Source organism: Schistocerca gregaria, chromosome 5 (genome assembly GCF_023897955.1).
Source record: "Schistocerca gregaria isolate iqSchGreg1 chromosome 5, iqSchGreg1.2, whole genome shotgun sequence".
NCBI lineage: Eukaryota > Metazoa > Arthropoda > Insecta > Orthoptera > Acrididae > Schistocerca > Schistocerca gregaria.
The window spans coordinates 403523594-403541409 of NC_064924.1; the positions used below are offsets into that span (position 1 = coordinate 403523594).

The 17816-nt window shown below is 39.2% G+C and overlaps 1 protein-coding gene across 2 annotated transcripts in view; it reads right to left on the minus strand.

Annotated features, from left to right (window-relative positions):
* Window positions 1–17816, minus strand: part of LOC126273471 (phosphatidylinositol glycan anchor biosynthesis class U protein) — an 86935-nt gene that overhangs the window by 10072 nt on the left and 59047 nt on the right. For both annotated transcript variants that reach the window (XM_049977035.1, XM_049977036.1), the window contains exons 5-6: window positions 6246–6517; window positions 5996–6138 (exon numbers count right to left, since the gene is read on the minus strand). In XM_049977035.1, coding sequence (XP_049832992.1) covers window positions 5996–6138; window positions 6246–6517 — 415 coding nt within the window. The remainder of the gene's footprint in view (window positions 1–5995; window positions 6139–6245; window positions 6518–17816) is intronic.

A 17816-nucleotide genomic window follows, 5' to 3' on the forward strand; every position in this document is an offset into this window, starting at 1 on the left:
CTCTTACTTGTTCTCCCACCACCTGTGAGGTTCCGTCAGTAATAAGGTTCTTCAATGCACAAAATATAGCATCCATTAAAATTCATCAGGTCTATGGGCAGAACATCATGAGCAAACAGGTGGTGCTTTGTTGATGTAGGCTTTTCTCCGAAGGCCATCAAAGTGTCCATGATGAAGAGCACAGTGGGCAACTGTCCCTGATCAATGATCACCTGGTTGAGCTCTTGCGGCAGCACATCCTGGAGAATTATCACTTCACAATTAAGGAGCTCGGCAGCCATTTTCTGCAGATCAATCCTTGTTGCATGAAATTGTCACTAACCACCTGCTGTTCAAGAAATTGTCAGGTGGGTGTCGAAAAACTTGACACCTGAGCACACAATGAAACGCTTTGGAACAACACTGAATTTCTGCAGTGGTATCATGATGATGGTGACGAGTTCCTCATCAGGATCATCATGGGTTATGGGATGTCAATTTCCCACTTGTCCCGGAAACCAAGCAGCAGTCAATGCATTGGCATCACATTGGATCTCTGATCAAGACAAAATTCAGACTGTGTGGATGCAGACAGCGATGTGCACAGTGTTCTGGGTCAGAAAGGGCATTCTGCTTCTTGACTTCCTGCCTAGAGGTGAAATGGTGAATGCTGACCATTATTGTGTAACAACGCTGAAACTGCAATGTGCCACTGCTTACTGCAGGTGTGCTCTCCATGACAATGTTCATCCCCATATGATGTGCCACACAGTGTCTATTTCGCAGAATTTCAGCTGGCAGCTGTTTGATCATCCAGCATACACTGCTGATCTTGCTGCCAGTGATTTCCATCTTTTCTTGCACGTCAAGAAATTCCTGTCTTCTGGCTAGAATTTTGACAACGATGAAGACCTGAAGATGACTGTGACACACTGGTTCCATTCACAGGCGGCAGACTTCTATGACACAGAAATATGAAAGTTGATCCCATGTTATGACAAGTGTCTCAATTCTTTTGGTTACTATGTTGAAAAATAGCTCAAACATTGCTGCACCTGTTTCCAATAAAGTTTTTCATGTAATTATGTTATCTCTTCTTCTTCTTCTTCTTCTTTTTTGGTGGGGAACCTTACTTTCTGGATGTGTTTCATAATAGACCACCACACCCTCAGGGAAATATAAAGGTTGTAGTATCACGTTGCTTTCAACTGTTCACAGTAAATTCATGACTGTTAATGTTACTCTACCAGATCAATCATCTAGACTGCGGCCCATCTTTGGGACCCATATGTCAGTTGGCCTCTCCATAGGAACGCACATGTTGACATCAGCATTCGACCAGATGTTCCCTAGGAAACAGAAACATGAAAAGCCGGGGAGGGATTGGAGAAGCTACACATCTCTGAAAAAAGTGTGATGGAAAGAATAGTAGTTATGGTCAAGTATGGGGGAGAATGAAGACAGCAGGCAAAAGGAGAGAAATTTGATGTAATGGGAGATCAGCAGTCAGCAGGTCACAAATATGAGAAACATGGGAGTGCTGGCGATGTGGCAAGAATCACCAAGAGCAGTATGTGCAGAACTGTAATGATGGAACCATGACAAAAAATTAAACCACTTGGGAGACCCAATAATATGATGACATGGAAAAACATTTTGACAAGTAAGCCATTTCAGACTGATGGAGTGAAGAGGCTCTACATTGACAAAAAGGGAATAACTTGTCAAAGAAAACGAGGTCTTCAGGACTTGAGGAATAGGATGCTCACTACCCACATTGTTGCGTTCCTCTTGCAAGACAGCAGCCTGCAACACATTCATGTCCCACAGGTGACCATGTTCAAATATCAACTGCTGCGAAAAGTACAAGTGTGTGCAAGACAAACATTGATCCATGTTCATTCCATATGTCGGTAAATGTTCTAGACACCACCACCACCACCACCACCACCACCAAACCAATTTGTTGTCCCACAAAACTCTGACAGCTGCTAAGAGAGGTGCGTTCCACCATTTAATAATTATTTATTTTTTCTTCGAAATCCACAAAGGGGAGATGTACTTTAGTATTCAAATAAAAAAAACAGTTCTATAATGTTTACCTGGGCAGTGTTCTTATTGCGCTTCTAAAGGCGAAAGGCATACCTAGTATTGCCACAAGGAATTTTCCAATGCTATTCCATTCTATTTTTGTCCCATTCCAGTCTGGTGACGATGAATTTTCTGCCACAGTACACTAATCCCCCACCCCCCAAATACATATGTAGTACCTGTCTTCAATATGTTTGGTATCCTTGCAGACTCACTCCATATTGATTGTTCCTTAGCAGCTGACTGTCTTGCCAGTTGCTCCAGATCTGCCAACATCAGACTCGTGGTGGGTCAAAGATACCAGCCTCTGCTGACAGCTACTACAAACCTCTGATGCTACTTCCTCAGGGTCAACACCATGATGGCTCCTTGCCCTATGTCTCCCATTGGTAGCGTCATTTTTCCAGATAGTGGGAAGGAGGCCCTATCGTTGCTGATGGCTTCGCCATCTCTTTCCTGGGAGAAGAGATGCTGTGTCCCACCTACAAGACAGTAATCTGCAAACCTATAACACACTTGTGTCCCATGGGTGGTCACGTTTCAGGCATCGTCTGCTGTGACGGGCGCAAGTGCCAAGCTAAATAATGATCTGCACTTGTCCCACATGTTGGTAAATGTTCCAGGCAACAACCACAACAATATGTTGATTTGTTGTATCCACAGTCTGCAGCTGCTGCAAGGGGCACTGAGTCAACTGCCAGCAGAGCACTCTTCTATGAGCACAGAGCTGCAATCAGGGGTACTATTTTCCTATGACATGTCACCTTCTCACCAGCAAATCACACCGTGACAGTATTTAGGCCAGTGCTCAATCACACATCGGCACTTCGATCTCAGCTATCAAACTATCTATTCCTTCAAGCTCTCTGGGCCACATATCGGCTGCAGAGTCTAAAGAATCACCATCAGACAATCACTATGAAGTGTTTATCTTCGGCCAGTTAACCAGTATTTGTCTTTATTTCAAACTCCATAAAGGAGGCTTGTGTTATTTAATATTTGAATAAAACTGTTCTACAAGGGTAATCCCAAAAGTAAGGTCTCCTATTTTTTATAAGTACATAGATCTGTTTATTTCTACAATGGTTTACATCAATTTACAGCTTGAACATTTAGCTATTTTTTGACATAAATCACCATTTCTGTCGATGCATTTTTGTAGACGCTGTGGCAGTTTTTGTATGCCCATGTCATACCAGCTCACCACCATACTATTCAGAAAGTTATAAACCTCTTCTTTCACCTCGTCGTCAGAGCTGAATGGCTTTCTGGCCAAACCTCATGAACCAACATGCAGAGATCATACAGGGTGATCCGCTGATCTTCATGCATGACTTACTCAACCTTCAACCTTGTCTCCTCAGAAATTGACAGTCTCCTGCTCCTTTGTTTGTCGTGAATTTCGGTTCAACCAGCTGCAAACTCTCTACACCACTCAAACATTTTTGAGATCCATGCATGACTCACCATACACTTCTGTCATTCTGTCAATTGGCGATGGTGCAGTGCCCTTTGTGTTCAAAAACCAAATAACTGCGCGCAATTCGCACTTGGTGGTAACATCCAAAGGGGGCTCCATTCTCAATGGCTGCCAAGTCAAGACTGAGCACCTCAGTGCAGCGTGCGGAAGTTTACACACAGCGTGTGAAGAACTCTTCATAACAGTGTGACCAACTGCCACACAAACAGAGTTCTGTACTTATAAAAAAATAGGAGACCTTATTTTTGGGATTACCCTTCTGCATTGTTTACCTCAGTATTGTTCTCATTGTGGCTCCACAAGCACAAAAATACCACACACAGCTGTCATAATCATGCACTGGGCAATTGCAAATGTTTTCAAATGAGGTATCTAGCAAATGGATAATGGATTGTATGCTGGGCTTACAACTGTCTTCCAATGTCCATAAATATTTCACTCGAAAATATCATTTCACATTCTGTGAACTTCATATCAAGGCAGTATCAATGATTCTGTTACACCAAGGAAGTCAACATTGTCTCACAACATAAAATGTCCTGACATGGCCATCACCACGCTGGAAACCATTCTCTGTGCAGGCACTTTGCTACTGTTGCTTCTTGCCACACCACACATGGAATGTATAGCAGCACGCACAGCTAACAACTCAACCACAGAAAAAATTAGAGACACAATTTTCAATCTAAATCACAAACTGAACAGAGATGCAACCACCAGCAGGGTAATTGAAAGTAACAACTGTTACATGAAAGGCAATCATATCAAAAGTGAACTAAACTCCACCCAAAAAGGGGTTTATTAATTAGCTAGCAGCACAATGTGAAAGAACCACTACCAGAAATGAGCCTATCTGACAGAGTTATGATATTAATAAAATAATATCGTTTTACTTTATAAATCATGAAGCACTGTAAATCAGTTTCGATGGCATTCTGCATTAACAGCTACTCTGTACAAACACTGTCAAAACATGTCCACATTGCGTACATTATAGTATTTATTAGGAACTACCATTCTATTGCTAAATGTCAATATTCTTCTTATAAACTGCTGAAACAGAATGTAAACACATTACTTTGATGCCCTTGTACAAACTCATCAATGCCATACACTGCCAAACCACAATCAGGCTCATAAACAACATGTTGTCTGAGAGATACTACCAAGTAGTCCTTGGCAACCAACTAAGCAGACAGAAGAAACTTTATAACAGACTTCCTCAAGGCTCAATTTTGGCACCAATCCTGTTTAACTTGCACACATCCGACCTCCCTGAAACAGAGTCAAGGAAGGTCATCTATGCAGATGATCTGGCCTTGGCCACCCAGCCGAGAACTCTTGAAGCTGGTGAGGAAATCCTATCTGTCGATCTAAGTACAATAGATGAATACTTAAAAAAATGGAGACTGATACCAAATCCAACAAAGACTGAAGTCAGCTGCTTTCACCTTAACAACAGAATGGCCAACGCGAAGTTGAATGTCACCTTTAGTTGACCACTAAGACTCTCCAAAATATCTATGAGTGATTCTTGACAGAACCTTCTTTTACATATAGAAAACACAGCAGCAAAGCTGAGATCACGCAATAACTTCATATAGAAGCTGAGTGGTAACCTCGTGGGGCGCAACAGCTATGACATTGCGATATGCTGCCTTAGGGCTAGTCTATTCTGTTGCTGAATACTGTGCCCCAGTGTGGTTCAGTAGCACTCATGAGAAAAACTGACGTGGAGCTAAATGAAGCAATGAGGACAATAACAGGCTGCATCAAATCTTCTCCTCTGTACTGGTTACCACCTCTTAGCAACATTGCACCACCAGACGTCCGTAGACAGAATGCCCTCAAGGAATACCAAAAATTACTTAAAATCCCTGAGCTTCCAATGCAGTCTGACATTCCTGCATTCTGAATGAACCGATTAAAATCTAGGTAGCCATCTGTCCTACTGGCAGAATTGCTATAGGCAGCTACTTTCAGTATCAACAAAAAATGGACAGCAATGTGGAGCACTATTGCCTATGAGGAACATCAGACCCTCCAAAGACCTGACAAGACCAGCCAGTACGGAACTAATGTGACGTGCCTGCACAGCATCTGTGCTGGAAACCTCTACCAATGGGGAAGGGCTTCATCTTCTCAGTATGACTGTGGAAATGAACACCAAACCATCCATCACACTGTAACAAGCTGTAGTAGAAGAGCCTACCCTGGAACGTTGGAAGATTTCTTTGAAGTGACAGAGGCAGCCCTTGAATGGATCGGCAAATTAGATATTAATTTATAGACTTATTTTTAAACTATAAATTATGAAATTAATATATTTTTGTAAAACTACGTAATCCACAATTGCTAGTCACTGTTCACATGTAATGCCATATGCTACACAAATAATACCAAAAACATAATCTTTAATATGTTTTTGTTATCACGAATCCTTACCTGTGCAGTACCAAATGCAAGTGTGACACCAAAATAAAAATTTGCATTTGCTGACCGAGAATATATCCAGAGGTGCCAAAGCACTGGGCCTAGCACTGAAGTAGTTATGAAGAAGCATGCAACAATGAAACCTTGTTGCATATCTGCAATGTAAAAAAAAGCTGTTATTCCTCAAATATTTAACTTACAATTTCCAAGCATTAATGTGTTAGGTGAAACTATCAAAAAGTTAAAAGAAGTTGTTACTTACGATTGTATAGATGCTTCCACATGGGCAGAAGTGCCAGATAAAATCCTACATCCCCAAGACAGGGGTATGACTTAAATACACTAATAAGAGCGCAAAAGCTTGTAGCTAGTAACATGGGTTCTTCACGAAGCCTTAATGTGAGTGGCAGCATGTACAAAACAGTTGCATTAATTTGGAAAGCAGCTATGAACAGTGGCCGGAAGTGTTCAAACATTTCAGTGAAGAAATACCAAAATAATCCAATATTTGGTTTAAGATCAGGAACAGTTAGTCTGCAATGGAGAAAAGGAAGAATTTATCTCAAATCACAATTGAAAGTTTCACTTTATATAACATCAAAGTAACATGCAAATGAAAAGGCTGATAAATTATGGGGCAGAATTCTTAGTCATCAAAAATGGTTAAAATGGCTCTGAGCACTATGGGACTTAACATCTGACGTCATCAGTCCCCTAGAACTTAGAACTAATTAAATCTAACTAACCTAAGGACATCACACACATCCATGCCGAAGGCAGGATTCAAACCTGCAATCGTAGCAGTCACGCGATTCCAGACTGAAGCGCCTAGAACTGCTTGGCCACTCTGGCCGGCATTGGCCATCACTTACCTTTAAGAGCTGTAATCAGCAGCATTTCTAATAGGCACTTATATAAGTGAAAGAGACATTCTACCTAGCTCTGAAAATGAAGACTATTATCAGAGTGGAAACAGGAGCAGGTTGAGGAAGAACATGTCACTCGGACCTCAAGATGAGAGACCTAACACTTGTAGTACAGACAAGGGTAGAAAGAGATCTTTTCCTCCCTAACAGAGGGACTATTAGCTCCAAAAGCTATGTCTTTTACTTTTATGTGTGTCTACTGGAAGAACTACGTATTTTGCCTTCTGAAGGTAAGTACTTGCTAGCAATCCTGTCTCATAATTGGACCTAGTTTTGCAACAAGGATCCAACCACCATTATCTAGATTTTTGGATTTATATTGTAAAATGTGCTTGAAGGTGTGTACCATGTTATGCAAAACAACTCCTTTTCGTAATGTGCTGCCATCTAGAGAGTGCAAAACCAACTGCCAGAACTAGAAGAAAAGCTGCAGCGACTTGCAATATAGAATCAAGTCATGTCTTCATGAACTGTCTATGTGTAAGTGTTTTTGTTACGACTGAATTGAACTAACTATTGTGTTTTTGGTTTATGTTATTCATATACACAATATTAAAACACTTCCTTAGGAGAAACCAATGACAATGACCAAGTAATCTAGAGGAAAATACTTGGTCTCCCTGTGTTTACATGACAATGTGAGTTTACGGGTTCGTGCAATAAATAATATTTTTAATACATTGTGCACATGTGAAACAGTATTTTGTAGGTGATATTACTTATAAAGCCTTTCTTGTTATTGCTGTAGGAAGGGAATCTTACAGAACAATTTCTACACGTCCAAAATGCATCAAGAAAAAGTTAGGTTAGTAGAACATTTTAACTCATTTTTTATAACTGTCATTGATATCGAAATGGGTGATATATTCATGGTACTGACTAACAAGGGCCTATTTTTTGTGTATTACAGGAAAAAGATGGAAATATCATATGTGGGTTAAGACAAAGTGTCTTGGATATTAATGGATCTATTGATAAAGAAAATCATTACAGAACATGATGCAGAAGACAGCTATAGTGTTGATTACAGCAGCAGAGTTGCAAGTTAACATAAAGGGAGGGAGAGAAAATTTGGATGTTTGTCAACAGAGCATCATAAGATCCTAAGGAATAGTAACAACAAATATGTTAATGCTGCAAAGAAATCAGTGCAACCAAAACTGTTTAGAGATTACATCTGTAACTGTTCAAGAACATGTAATGACAAAATAAGCATACAGGAGAGAAAACTGATCTTTGACAATTTTTGGAAAAGTGGAGAGTATAATATACAAACTGCAGTGTTAGGCAGAATGATTAGGCAACAAAATGGCTCTAAGTAAATGGCTCTAAGCACTATGGGACTTAACGTCTGAGGTCATCAGTCCCCTAGACTTAGAACTACTTAAACTTAACTAACCTAAGGACATCACACACATCCATGCCCAAGGCACGATTTGAACCTGTGACCGTAGCAGCAGCGCGGTTCCGGACTGAAGCGCCTAGAACGGCTCGGCCACAGTGGTCGGCCAATGATTCGGCAACATGAAGTCTACTATCACAGAGGAAATAGAGACAATAATAAAAGTAATTATAGTAGGATTTACAGAATTAATGATATTACAGTTTGCAGGGACTTTTTCTGTCAGACACTGCATATTTTGACTAAGAGCATGAATACAGCAATGGAGAAGAGCACATCCAAAGATAACAGTGCATTATCAGATAAAAGGGGATGTAGTGATGGTCATAATAAGATTACAGATCAGCAAAAACTGGACATTATGCACCATATTAGTAAGTTCTCAAAATATGCAAGTCACTGCAGTAGAAACAAATCAGATGCAGAATATGTTGCACCTGATTTAACAATAAGCAGAATGTTTGTGTTATATAAGGAAGACTGTAGTGATACTCTCTTATTTTCCAAGTATAAGGAAGTATTTCAGAAAGAGTTTAATTTAAGAAGGAAGACACTTCAAAAAGACACATGTAGTGTTTGTGACAAATATAAGGCACAATCTGCATCAGCAAATGCTACAGTGGATAAGACAATGCTCAATGACCAGCATGAAAACCACATATATAGAGAAGAACAAGCTCATAAAATGCTGATAGAAGATATGATCAGAGCTCATGAGAAATATCAGATTGAAACACTCACTTATGATCTAGAAATAACATTGCCATCACCATATATTCCAACAAATATCAGCTTTTAAAAAAGACAACTCTGGATGTACAACTGTGGAATTGTAGCGCTTCGAGAATTTCCGCATAAATTCTAGAACCACTTGGCCTTCCTCTATCTTGAGCCCACGATATTTTAAATAAAGGTGCGAGAGAGACGAATTTGACCTACTGCGCACTGCATGCTTGTGTGTGCAGGTCCAAAAACAGTCACGAGATAAATGTGGATGCGGCGGGCGACAAATACCTGATGTACGACTCAGAGTTTCAGTGTATGTGTAGAGAAGAGTGTGTGCTCTTCTTTGCTGGTTTAGTGATTGTGATGATTGTTGAGGACAAATGAAGAAATGAGATTAGACTTTTAAGTAATTCAAGTGTTGGACTTGCTAGAAGCAAGAGATGTTCATAAATTATGTGGTTGTTAAACCAAAACTATTGTAAATGTATTTAATCAAGTCTAATGCAAGATGGATAGGTTGACTCACAAACTTTTGAATATTTATGTGAGAAATGATGAATTTGTTCTTTGTGGCAGTTGAAATATACCAAGACTACACCAAAAGTATTCTGCGAGTATCCACTTATTTCATAGAGAGAGAGAGAGAGAGAGAGAGAGAGAGAGAGAGAGAGAGAGAGAGTCTGATAAATTCCCTTAACCAGCTTTATTCTTCGGAGAAGTAGTTTTTGGAGATCAAAATGGCCGACTATCCAGAGAAGATCGGCTGTGCATACCAAGTACATCAACTGATGTGAGAGAGGTGTGAAGTTTGCAAACCAGCTCTACATCACTTCTTGTTGCTAAAGCATTAGAGTGCGGCAACCAGTGAAAAGGGATAAAAAAAAAGGGAATTTTGAGAAGAAATCGAAGAAGAAGAAGAAGAAGAAGAAGAAGAAGAAGAAGATATGATGTGATGCCATAGCAATCAGATATAACAATACAAGAGAAATGTTTCGTGTAATTTGGTTAAGTCCAAAAATCAATAGGAAAAATTTGTGGACGCAACAACAGGGAAGAACGTTAAAAGAATGGAAAGAAGTCCTTGATGTATTAGACTAAGAAGAGATAAGATGAGAATAATTCAACTGAAAAGATCCAGTGGGGGGAGTATACAGCTCTTACACACATCGCGGTGATGCTGATGCAGAAACAACATCTGACACCACCGGCACCAGTTGCGATCCACCAGTGCCGATCTGCTCCACAGCTGGCTACCAACACCGACGTTGACACCAATAACGACGCCGACGGCTTGCTGTTCACCAATGCTGACTTGCCGTCACATCCGCTTATCTACGGTGTGAGAGTTTGATGCCGGGCTAGCGCAGAATAGAACTTTGTACCTTAGCAAGAAGTGATACAAACAGTAGAGTGACTTTTATTGGTGTAGTTATCCTACTTAGAGCTAATTCGTTAAATGAATATTAGATCTAAAACTAATAGGAATATGGATAATACACAGAGAATTGGGGAAACTTTAGAACCAGCCATTGCTATGAAAGTGAGGAAGGAAGTGTCAGACTAGTCTGAAAAAGTAAATTTAATCAAAGCCCAGAGTGCAGATTCAGCAGCTTTAAGAAAGGAACTAACTGCTCAAAATGCTTCTTTAAGAAAGGAACTGAGTGTGACTTTAAATGCCAAACTAGCAGCCCAAATTTTACAGTTACATGAAACTTTAAATGCTCAGTCTTAAATTAGATTCAGTGAATACTCAAATAGTAAACTGGATGTTCAGATTAAAACTTTAGGATTGTTAAGTGCTAAGGTAGATGAACAAAGTAAGGAATTTAACAATTTATTTGAAGGCATGGGAAATTTGAAGACTAAATTTGACACTTTAACTATGAAAGTAGAAAATTTTAAAACAGATTTGAAAGGTGAAATAACAAGTTCTTTAAACGGTCACATATATCAACTATTCACTGACTTTAATCAGAGACAGAATGATCCACTTCAGGATTTGACAAAGAAGTTAGAATTTGATATTGAAGATAAATGTAATAATGTAGAATGTGAATTTAGTGAGAAGTTAGGATCATTTCAAAATGTACGTAATGTTACATTTGATGCTGTAAAGCAGAGAATACATACTGTAAGAGAAAGTGTTGATAAGCAAGAGAAGTTAATACCAATTGTCCAGTCGCAAATTACAGGTGTGAATACACGAGTAGATCCTGTAGCAAGAAATTTCAGAGTGAAACTAGCGAACTCTGTCATTATAAATATAAATACTTGGGAGGAACAGGGGAAAAACTTATAAATTGGAAAGTTTCCGAGAAAGTAACATCCGAGAACGTATCTGCTATTTTATCTTCTGAACTTAGTGATACCAAGAGATATATGGATGACCTGTGGAAAGGATTCAAACTCATCCAGGATAGAGTAGAACATAGAATAACTTCACCTAATGTGGTGTTACCTAGTGAAGTGGCGATTGTTTTGCAGTGGGAAAAGTCCAAAGAAATACAAAGAGAAGTACTGGTCTGCACTTGCTCAAGTGACGTTAATATCAGATCCGTGGGATCCAAGTGGAGTCCTCTGTACCCCAGAGACGTTAATGTTCTGTGTTAACGGGCGGCGTGATGACCATTGGATCCCGAGTTGTTTTCAGTGTTTCTTCTGTAATAAAATTTTCCTGCACCGAATTCCCTTCAAATCTTAAACTATTCTGTAATCTATTCCTAAAATCTTAAACTATCCTATAATGTTAGCACTTAGAAAACTGGATAAGACTATAAGATAAAGATTGGTTTAAGAGAATGAAATAAATGAAATAAGAATATTATGTCTGTGTAGAATATAATATGATGTGATGAAGTGAACAATTGTTGCACTGTAGTGTACAAATTTCTATTCTGTATAGAATGTTTTATATCTTTTGTGAGATGTGATGTAGACAGGAGGGTTTGTATCGATTTTAAAAGGAGTGGGTAGTGTAGATAAAAGCATGATTTACACCAACAGATAAATCATGACTACCTTTTTACTCGAATCTAAGCCGCACTTTTTTTCCGTTTTTGTAATCTAAAAACCTGCCTGCAGCTTAGAATAGAGTGCAAAGTAAGCGGAAGTTCTGAAATATGTTGGTAGGTGCCGCCACAACTAACTTCTGCCGTCAAATATATGTATTGCTACACAGGCATGCTTTGCACACACAAAGATAAATACTGGCGCCAAAACCTCTGCTAAGTAAATAAATTTAAAAAAACCGTGAAAACAAGCTTTTTTCTCCACCCCAAATTTTGACCTCTGCATTTTCATACATTATCCAATGAAGTAAATACAAATTCCATATTGTTGATCTTCGAATGTAGCAGCTTTTCAATGTACTACAAAAATCCGACTGGCAAGACTGTTTGCGATGTCTGTCAGTATGGCCAAAACTACGTTCTGAATTTTTTCCTACCTGTGAGAAGAGATGGTTGCTAATGGGAACTTTTATGAATTGTGAATCACATGCAGCATTCTCTTCACCATAAGAATAATACGAATATAAACATTTTGCCATGTATTCTTTCGCGTTTGCTGCTATCTCATTTAAATCCTGTCTACCTAATAAACTACGAAACTAGAGTGAGACAACAGCAAATGCAGAAGTATACACAAATCATGTCATGTTTATATTTGTATTATTCTTATGCCTAATAGTGATAGAGTCAGAAATGAAGCAGGGCAATTGACTAGATTTTTAAATCTAAGATGACTAATTTCTGTGCAGAAAGTAATGTACTAAAGAGGCGTCTGCAAAGATTTTCAAATGGAGAAAAATTTTCGCTAAACTCTCATTCAGAACATTTTGTATCATATGCAGTTCATAATTTGGTTCTTGTTGACCATTATCACAGAAAGCAGCAGTGTAAATAACAACAAATAGCAGTCTCTTGCCATTGTTTCGCTAATGAGACAATTCCCCTTTTTTTTTATTGTAAGCGGCGGTAGCACGCACAAAAGAAAACCATGCCATGAGTGGCGACAGGTCAGACACTCATTATCAGAATGCGACAAACAATACATGACACAGTACAGTAATGCATTTTCAGCTTAGAGTGACGTAAACAGCTATAACAAAGAGAACAGCACTTTTCAAATCAAAGAAAAATAAGCAATCAATTCAAACCAGACGAAGCACATGAAAAACGAAGGGTACCCGTATAAAAATGGATGGAGCGCCTGATGCATAGCAATGGCTACCTGGCAAAGCTTAACTGTTAAGCTTACGGCTCGAACCAAACTAGTGTAGCTATATCGTCATTCATTCGACCTAAATTGTGTCTCATATTACAATGGACCAACTTTGTTTCGATTTGGAGGTGCGGCCTAAAACTTTACTCTCCCCTTGAATTTCGAGTCTCAAATTTCAGGTGCGGCTTATTTATGGGAAATTTTTTTCCCTTTATTTTGAGTCTCATTTTTCAGGTGCGACTTAGATTCAAGTAAATACGGTAACACAAAACACACATTACACCTTTCAAATGACCCTCGCAAACAAGTGTGCCTGATTATTCACCATTTGCCGTTTCCATAGGGTTGCTAAGATTTTCTTCAGGGCCCTCAAGGGTGAAGGTGGGAATGTCCGTTCTGTAGGAGACGATTTAAACCATACTTCCTATGGTTTCTAACTCAAGTACCGGTGAGGAAGGGATCCTGGGGAAGCGGGGTGGCAAGGGTTTCCTGTCTTTGGGGCTACCTTCTTTCTCTTCTTCGATCTTAGCAACCATTTCTATTTTTTCCTTTCTTACTTCTCTTCTGAGGACCTAAATATTTTTTCCCCTCTTTCCATATTCATATACTTCTATCGCAGAAGTCCTTCGTAGTCTCCATTGTTTCCAATAACCTACAACTTATTTTCACATAAGAAAGCTGAAGAATCGGACACACAAACACATGCATACACACAAAAAATATGAATATAGTATCTACCATGACTACAGAAGTTGAAATGTAGAGGAGGACTCTAGGGTATTAAATGAGGTACTAAGAAGTGAGAGTGAAGTGTAAAATAGATTTTTATTTTACCAGGAAATATTTGATTATAGTGTACATAAAGATGTACACTAGGGCAAAGAACCATGAGGCCTACTCATAAAGGATAAGGAGGGTGTACCCAGCATTTGCTAAGGATATAGAGCAGGCATACCTACATAGAGATAGGACGAACTGTGGCCTGATGAATAGGAATGTTTTATAAAGAGGCGTACCTACCACAATAGATGGAGGAAGTGCACTCACAGGGTCAACCTACACATAAGGTACGGGTACCGATCCTAGGGGAAAAGGACAGTATTGTGACAGAAGTCACACATTCAATACGAGTTATTCTGGTAACTTTGAATTCTATATATCACTAGCATTATTATGTTTTATCTGAGTTTATAAGTGTCAAAAAGAACCCTTTCATTTGTCCAGAGTTCCTCCACATTATAAACTACTATAAATAATGATACTAGTATGTACTAAGCAAAAAATAGTACAAGGAATTCGAATAAAGACTCAAGTACTCAAGTGTCATGAACACCTGGAGCATACGATTGGAAACCAAAGGTTTAGTCTTCACGATTTCTAGATATAAGAAAACGAACTCCAACATTGATTGAAATGTTCACGTTTTATAATTAAAGTAAAATGAAAAACATAAGGAATAGCTAAATAATAAGAAAAAGGGTATTCATGGTTATGAAAAGAACAAGGTGGTGGTGTTGTGGTCCTCAGTCCTGAGACTGGTTTGATGCAGCTCTCCATGCTCCTCTATCCTATGCAAGCTTCTTCATCTCCCAGTACCTACTGCAGCCTACATCCTTCTGAATCTGCTTAGTGTATTCATCTCTTGGTCTCCCTCTACGATTTTTACCCTCCACACTGCCCTCCAATACTAAATTAGTGAACCCTTGATGCCTCAGACCATGTCCTACCAACCGATCCCTTCTTCTAGTCAAGTTGTGCCACAAACTCCTCAATTCTATTCAGTACCTCCTCATCAGTTATGTGATCTACCCATCCAATCTTCAGCATTCTTCTGTAGCACCACATTTTGAAAGCATCTATCCTCTTCCTGTCTAAACTATTTATCGTCCATGTTTCACTTCCACATACATGGCTACACTCCATACAAATACTTTCAGAAATGACTTCCTGACATGTAAATCTATACTCGATGTTAACAAATTTCTCTTCTTCAGAAACGCTTTCCTTGCCATTGCCAGTCTAAATTTTATATCCCCTCTACTTCGGCCATCATGAATTATTTTGCTCCCCAAATAGCAAAACTCATTTACTACTTTATGCATCTCATTTCCTAATCTAATTCCACTGATTTAATTCGACTACATTCCATTATCCTTGTTTTGCTTTTGTTGATGTTCATCTTATATCCTCATTTCAAGACGCTATCCATTCCGTTCAACTGCTCTTCCAAGTCCTTTGCTGACTGACAGAATTACAATGTCATCGGTGAATCCCCAAAGTTTTTATTTTTTCTCCATGGATTTTAATACCTACTCCAAACTTTACTTTTGTTTCCTGCACCGCTTACTCATAATACAGATTGAATAGCATTATGAAGAGGGTACAACCCTGTCTCACTCCCTTCCCAACCACTGCTTCCCTTTCATGTTCCTCGACTCTTACAACTGCCATCTGGTTCCTGTACTGATTGTAAATAGACTTTTGCTCCCTGTATTTTACCCCCGCCACCTTCAGAATTTGAAAGAGTGTATTCCAGTCAACATTGTCAAAAGCTTTCTGTAAGTCTACAAATGCTAGAAATGTAGGTTTGCATTTCCTTAATCTTTCTTCTAAGATAAGTTGTAGGGTCAGTATTGCCTTGTGTGTTCCAACATTTCTACAGAATCCAAACTGATCTTCCCTGAGGTCGGGTTCTACTAGTTTCTCCATTCGTCTGTAAGGAATTCGTGATAGTATTTTGAAGCTGTGACTTATTAAACGGACAGTTTGGTAATTTTCACGTCTGTCAACATCTGCTTTCTTGGGGACTGGAATTATTATATTCTTCTTGAAGTCTGAGGGAATTTCGCCTGTCTCATACATCTTGCTCACCAGATGGTAGAGTTTTGTAAGAAATGGCTCTCCCAAGGCTTTCAGTTGTTCTAATGGAATGTTGCCTACTCCCGGGGCCTTGTTTTGACTCAGGTCTTTCACTGCTCTGTCAACCTCTTCACACAATATCATATCTCCCATTTCATCTTCATTTACATCCTCTTCCATTTCCATAATATTGTCCTCAAGTACTTCGCCCTTGTATAGACCCTCTATATACTCCTTCCGCCTTTCTGCTTTCCCTTCTTTGCTTAGAACTGGGTTTCCATCTGATATCTTCATATTCATACAAGTGGTTCTCATTTCTCCAAAGGTCTCTTTAATTTACCTCTACATCCTTACATTTGTCCTCTAGCCGTCCCTACGTAGCCATTTTGCACTTCCTATCGATCTCATTCTTGAGACGTTTGTATTCCTTTTTGCCTGCTTCATATACTGCATTTTTTTATTTTCTTCTTTCATCAATTAAATTCGTTACCTCTTCTGTTGCCCAAGGATTTCTACTAGCCCAGGTATACTGTTGAAATATGAATTGTTGTTATATAGGATATAAACGTACATAATGATTGCATACAAAATATCGTGTGTTCGGTGTTGGGGGAGGGGGGGGGGGTGCGGGGGTGGGGGGGTGCGGGGGGAGATATGTAGTGCTTTGAGAATTTCCGCGTAAATAATTCTAGAACCTCTTGGCCTTTCTCCATCTCGAACCCATAACATTTTAAATAGAAGTGTGTGAGAGGCAAATCTGACCTACTGCGCATTGCATGTTTGTGTGTGCTGGTCTAAAAACAGTCGCAAGACAAATGTGGACACAGCGGCCGACATGTACCTGCTGTACAATTCATGGAGTTTCAGTGTAAGAGTAGAGAAGAGCCTGTGCTATTCTTTAGTCACTGTGATGATTGTTAAGGACAAACAAAGAAATGAGATTAGCCTTTTAAGTAATTCATGTGTTGGACTTGCTAGAAGAATGACATGTTCATAAATTATGTGGTTGTTAAACCAACGCTATAGTAAACATATTTAATTGAGTCTAATGCGAGATGAATTGGTTGACTTACAAACTTTTGAATATTTATGTGAGAAATGATGAATTTGTTCTTTGTGGAAGTTGAAATATACCAAGACTAAACTAAAAGTATTCTGCGAGTATCCACTTATTTCATGAACACACACACACACACACACACACACACAGTAGTTTGGTTCGAGTCGTACACTTAGCAGTTAAGCTTTACCAGGTAGCCATTGCTATGCACCAGGCTCTCCGCCGTATTTATACGGGTACCCTTCCTTTTTCACATGCTTCGTCTGGTTTGAATCGATTCCTTATTTTGCTTTGATCTGATAAGTGCTGTTTTCTTTGTTATAGGTGTTTACGTCACTCTAAACTGAAAATGCATTGCTGTACTGGTTCACGCATTGTTTGTCGCATTCTGATAGTGCATGTTTACGGCCTGTCGCCGCTCGCGGCATGGCTTGCTTTTGTGCGCGCTACCGCCACTTACACAGTTAAAAAAAAAGAGTGTGTAATCAACTCATTAGCGAAACAATGGCAAGAGACTGCTATTTGTTGTTACTTACACTGCTACTTTCTTTGATAATGATCAACAAGAACCAAATAATAGACTGCGTATGATAGAACATGTTCTGAACGAGAGTTAGGCGAAAATGTTTCTCTGTTTGA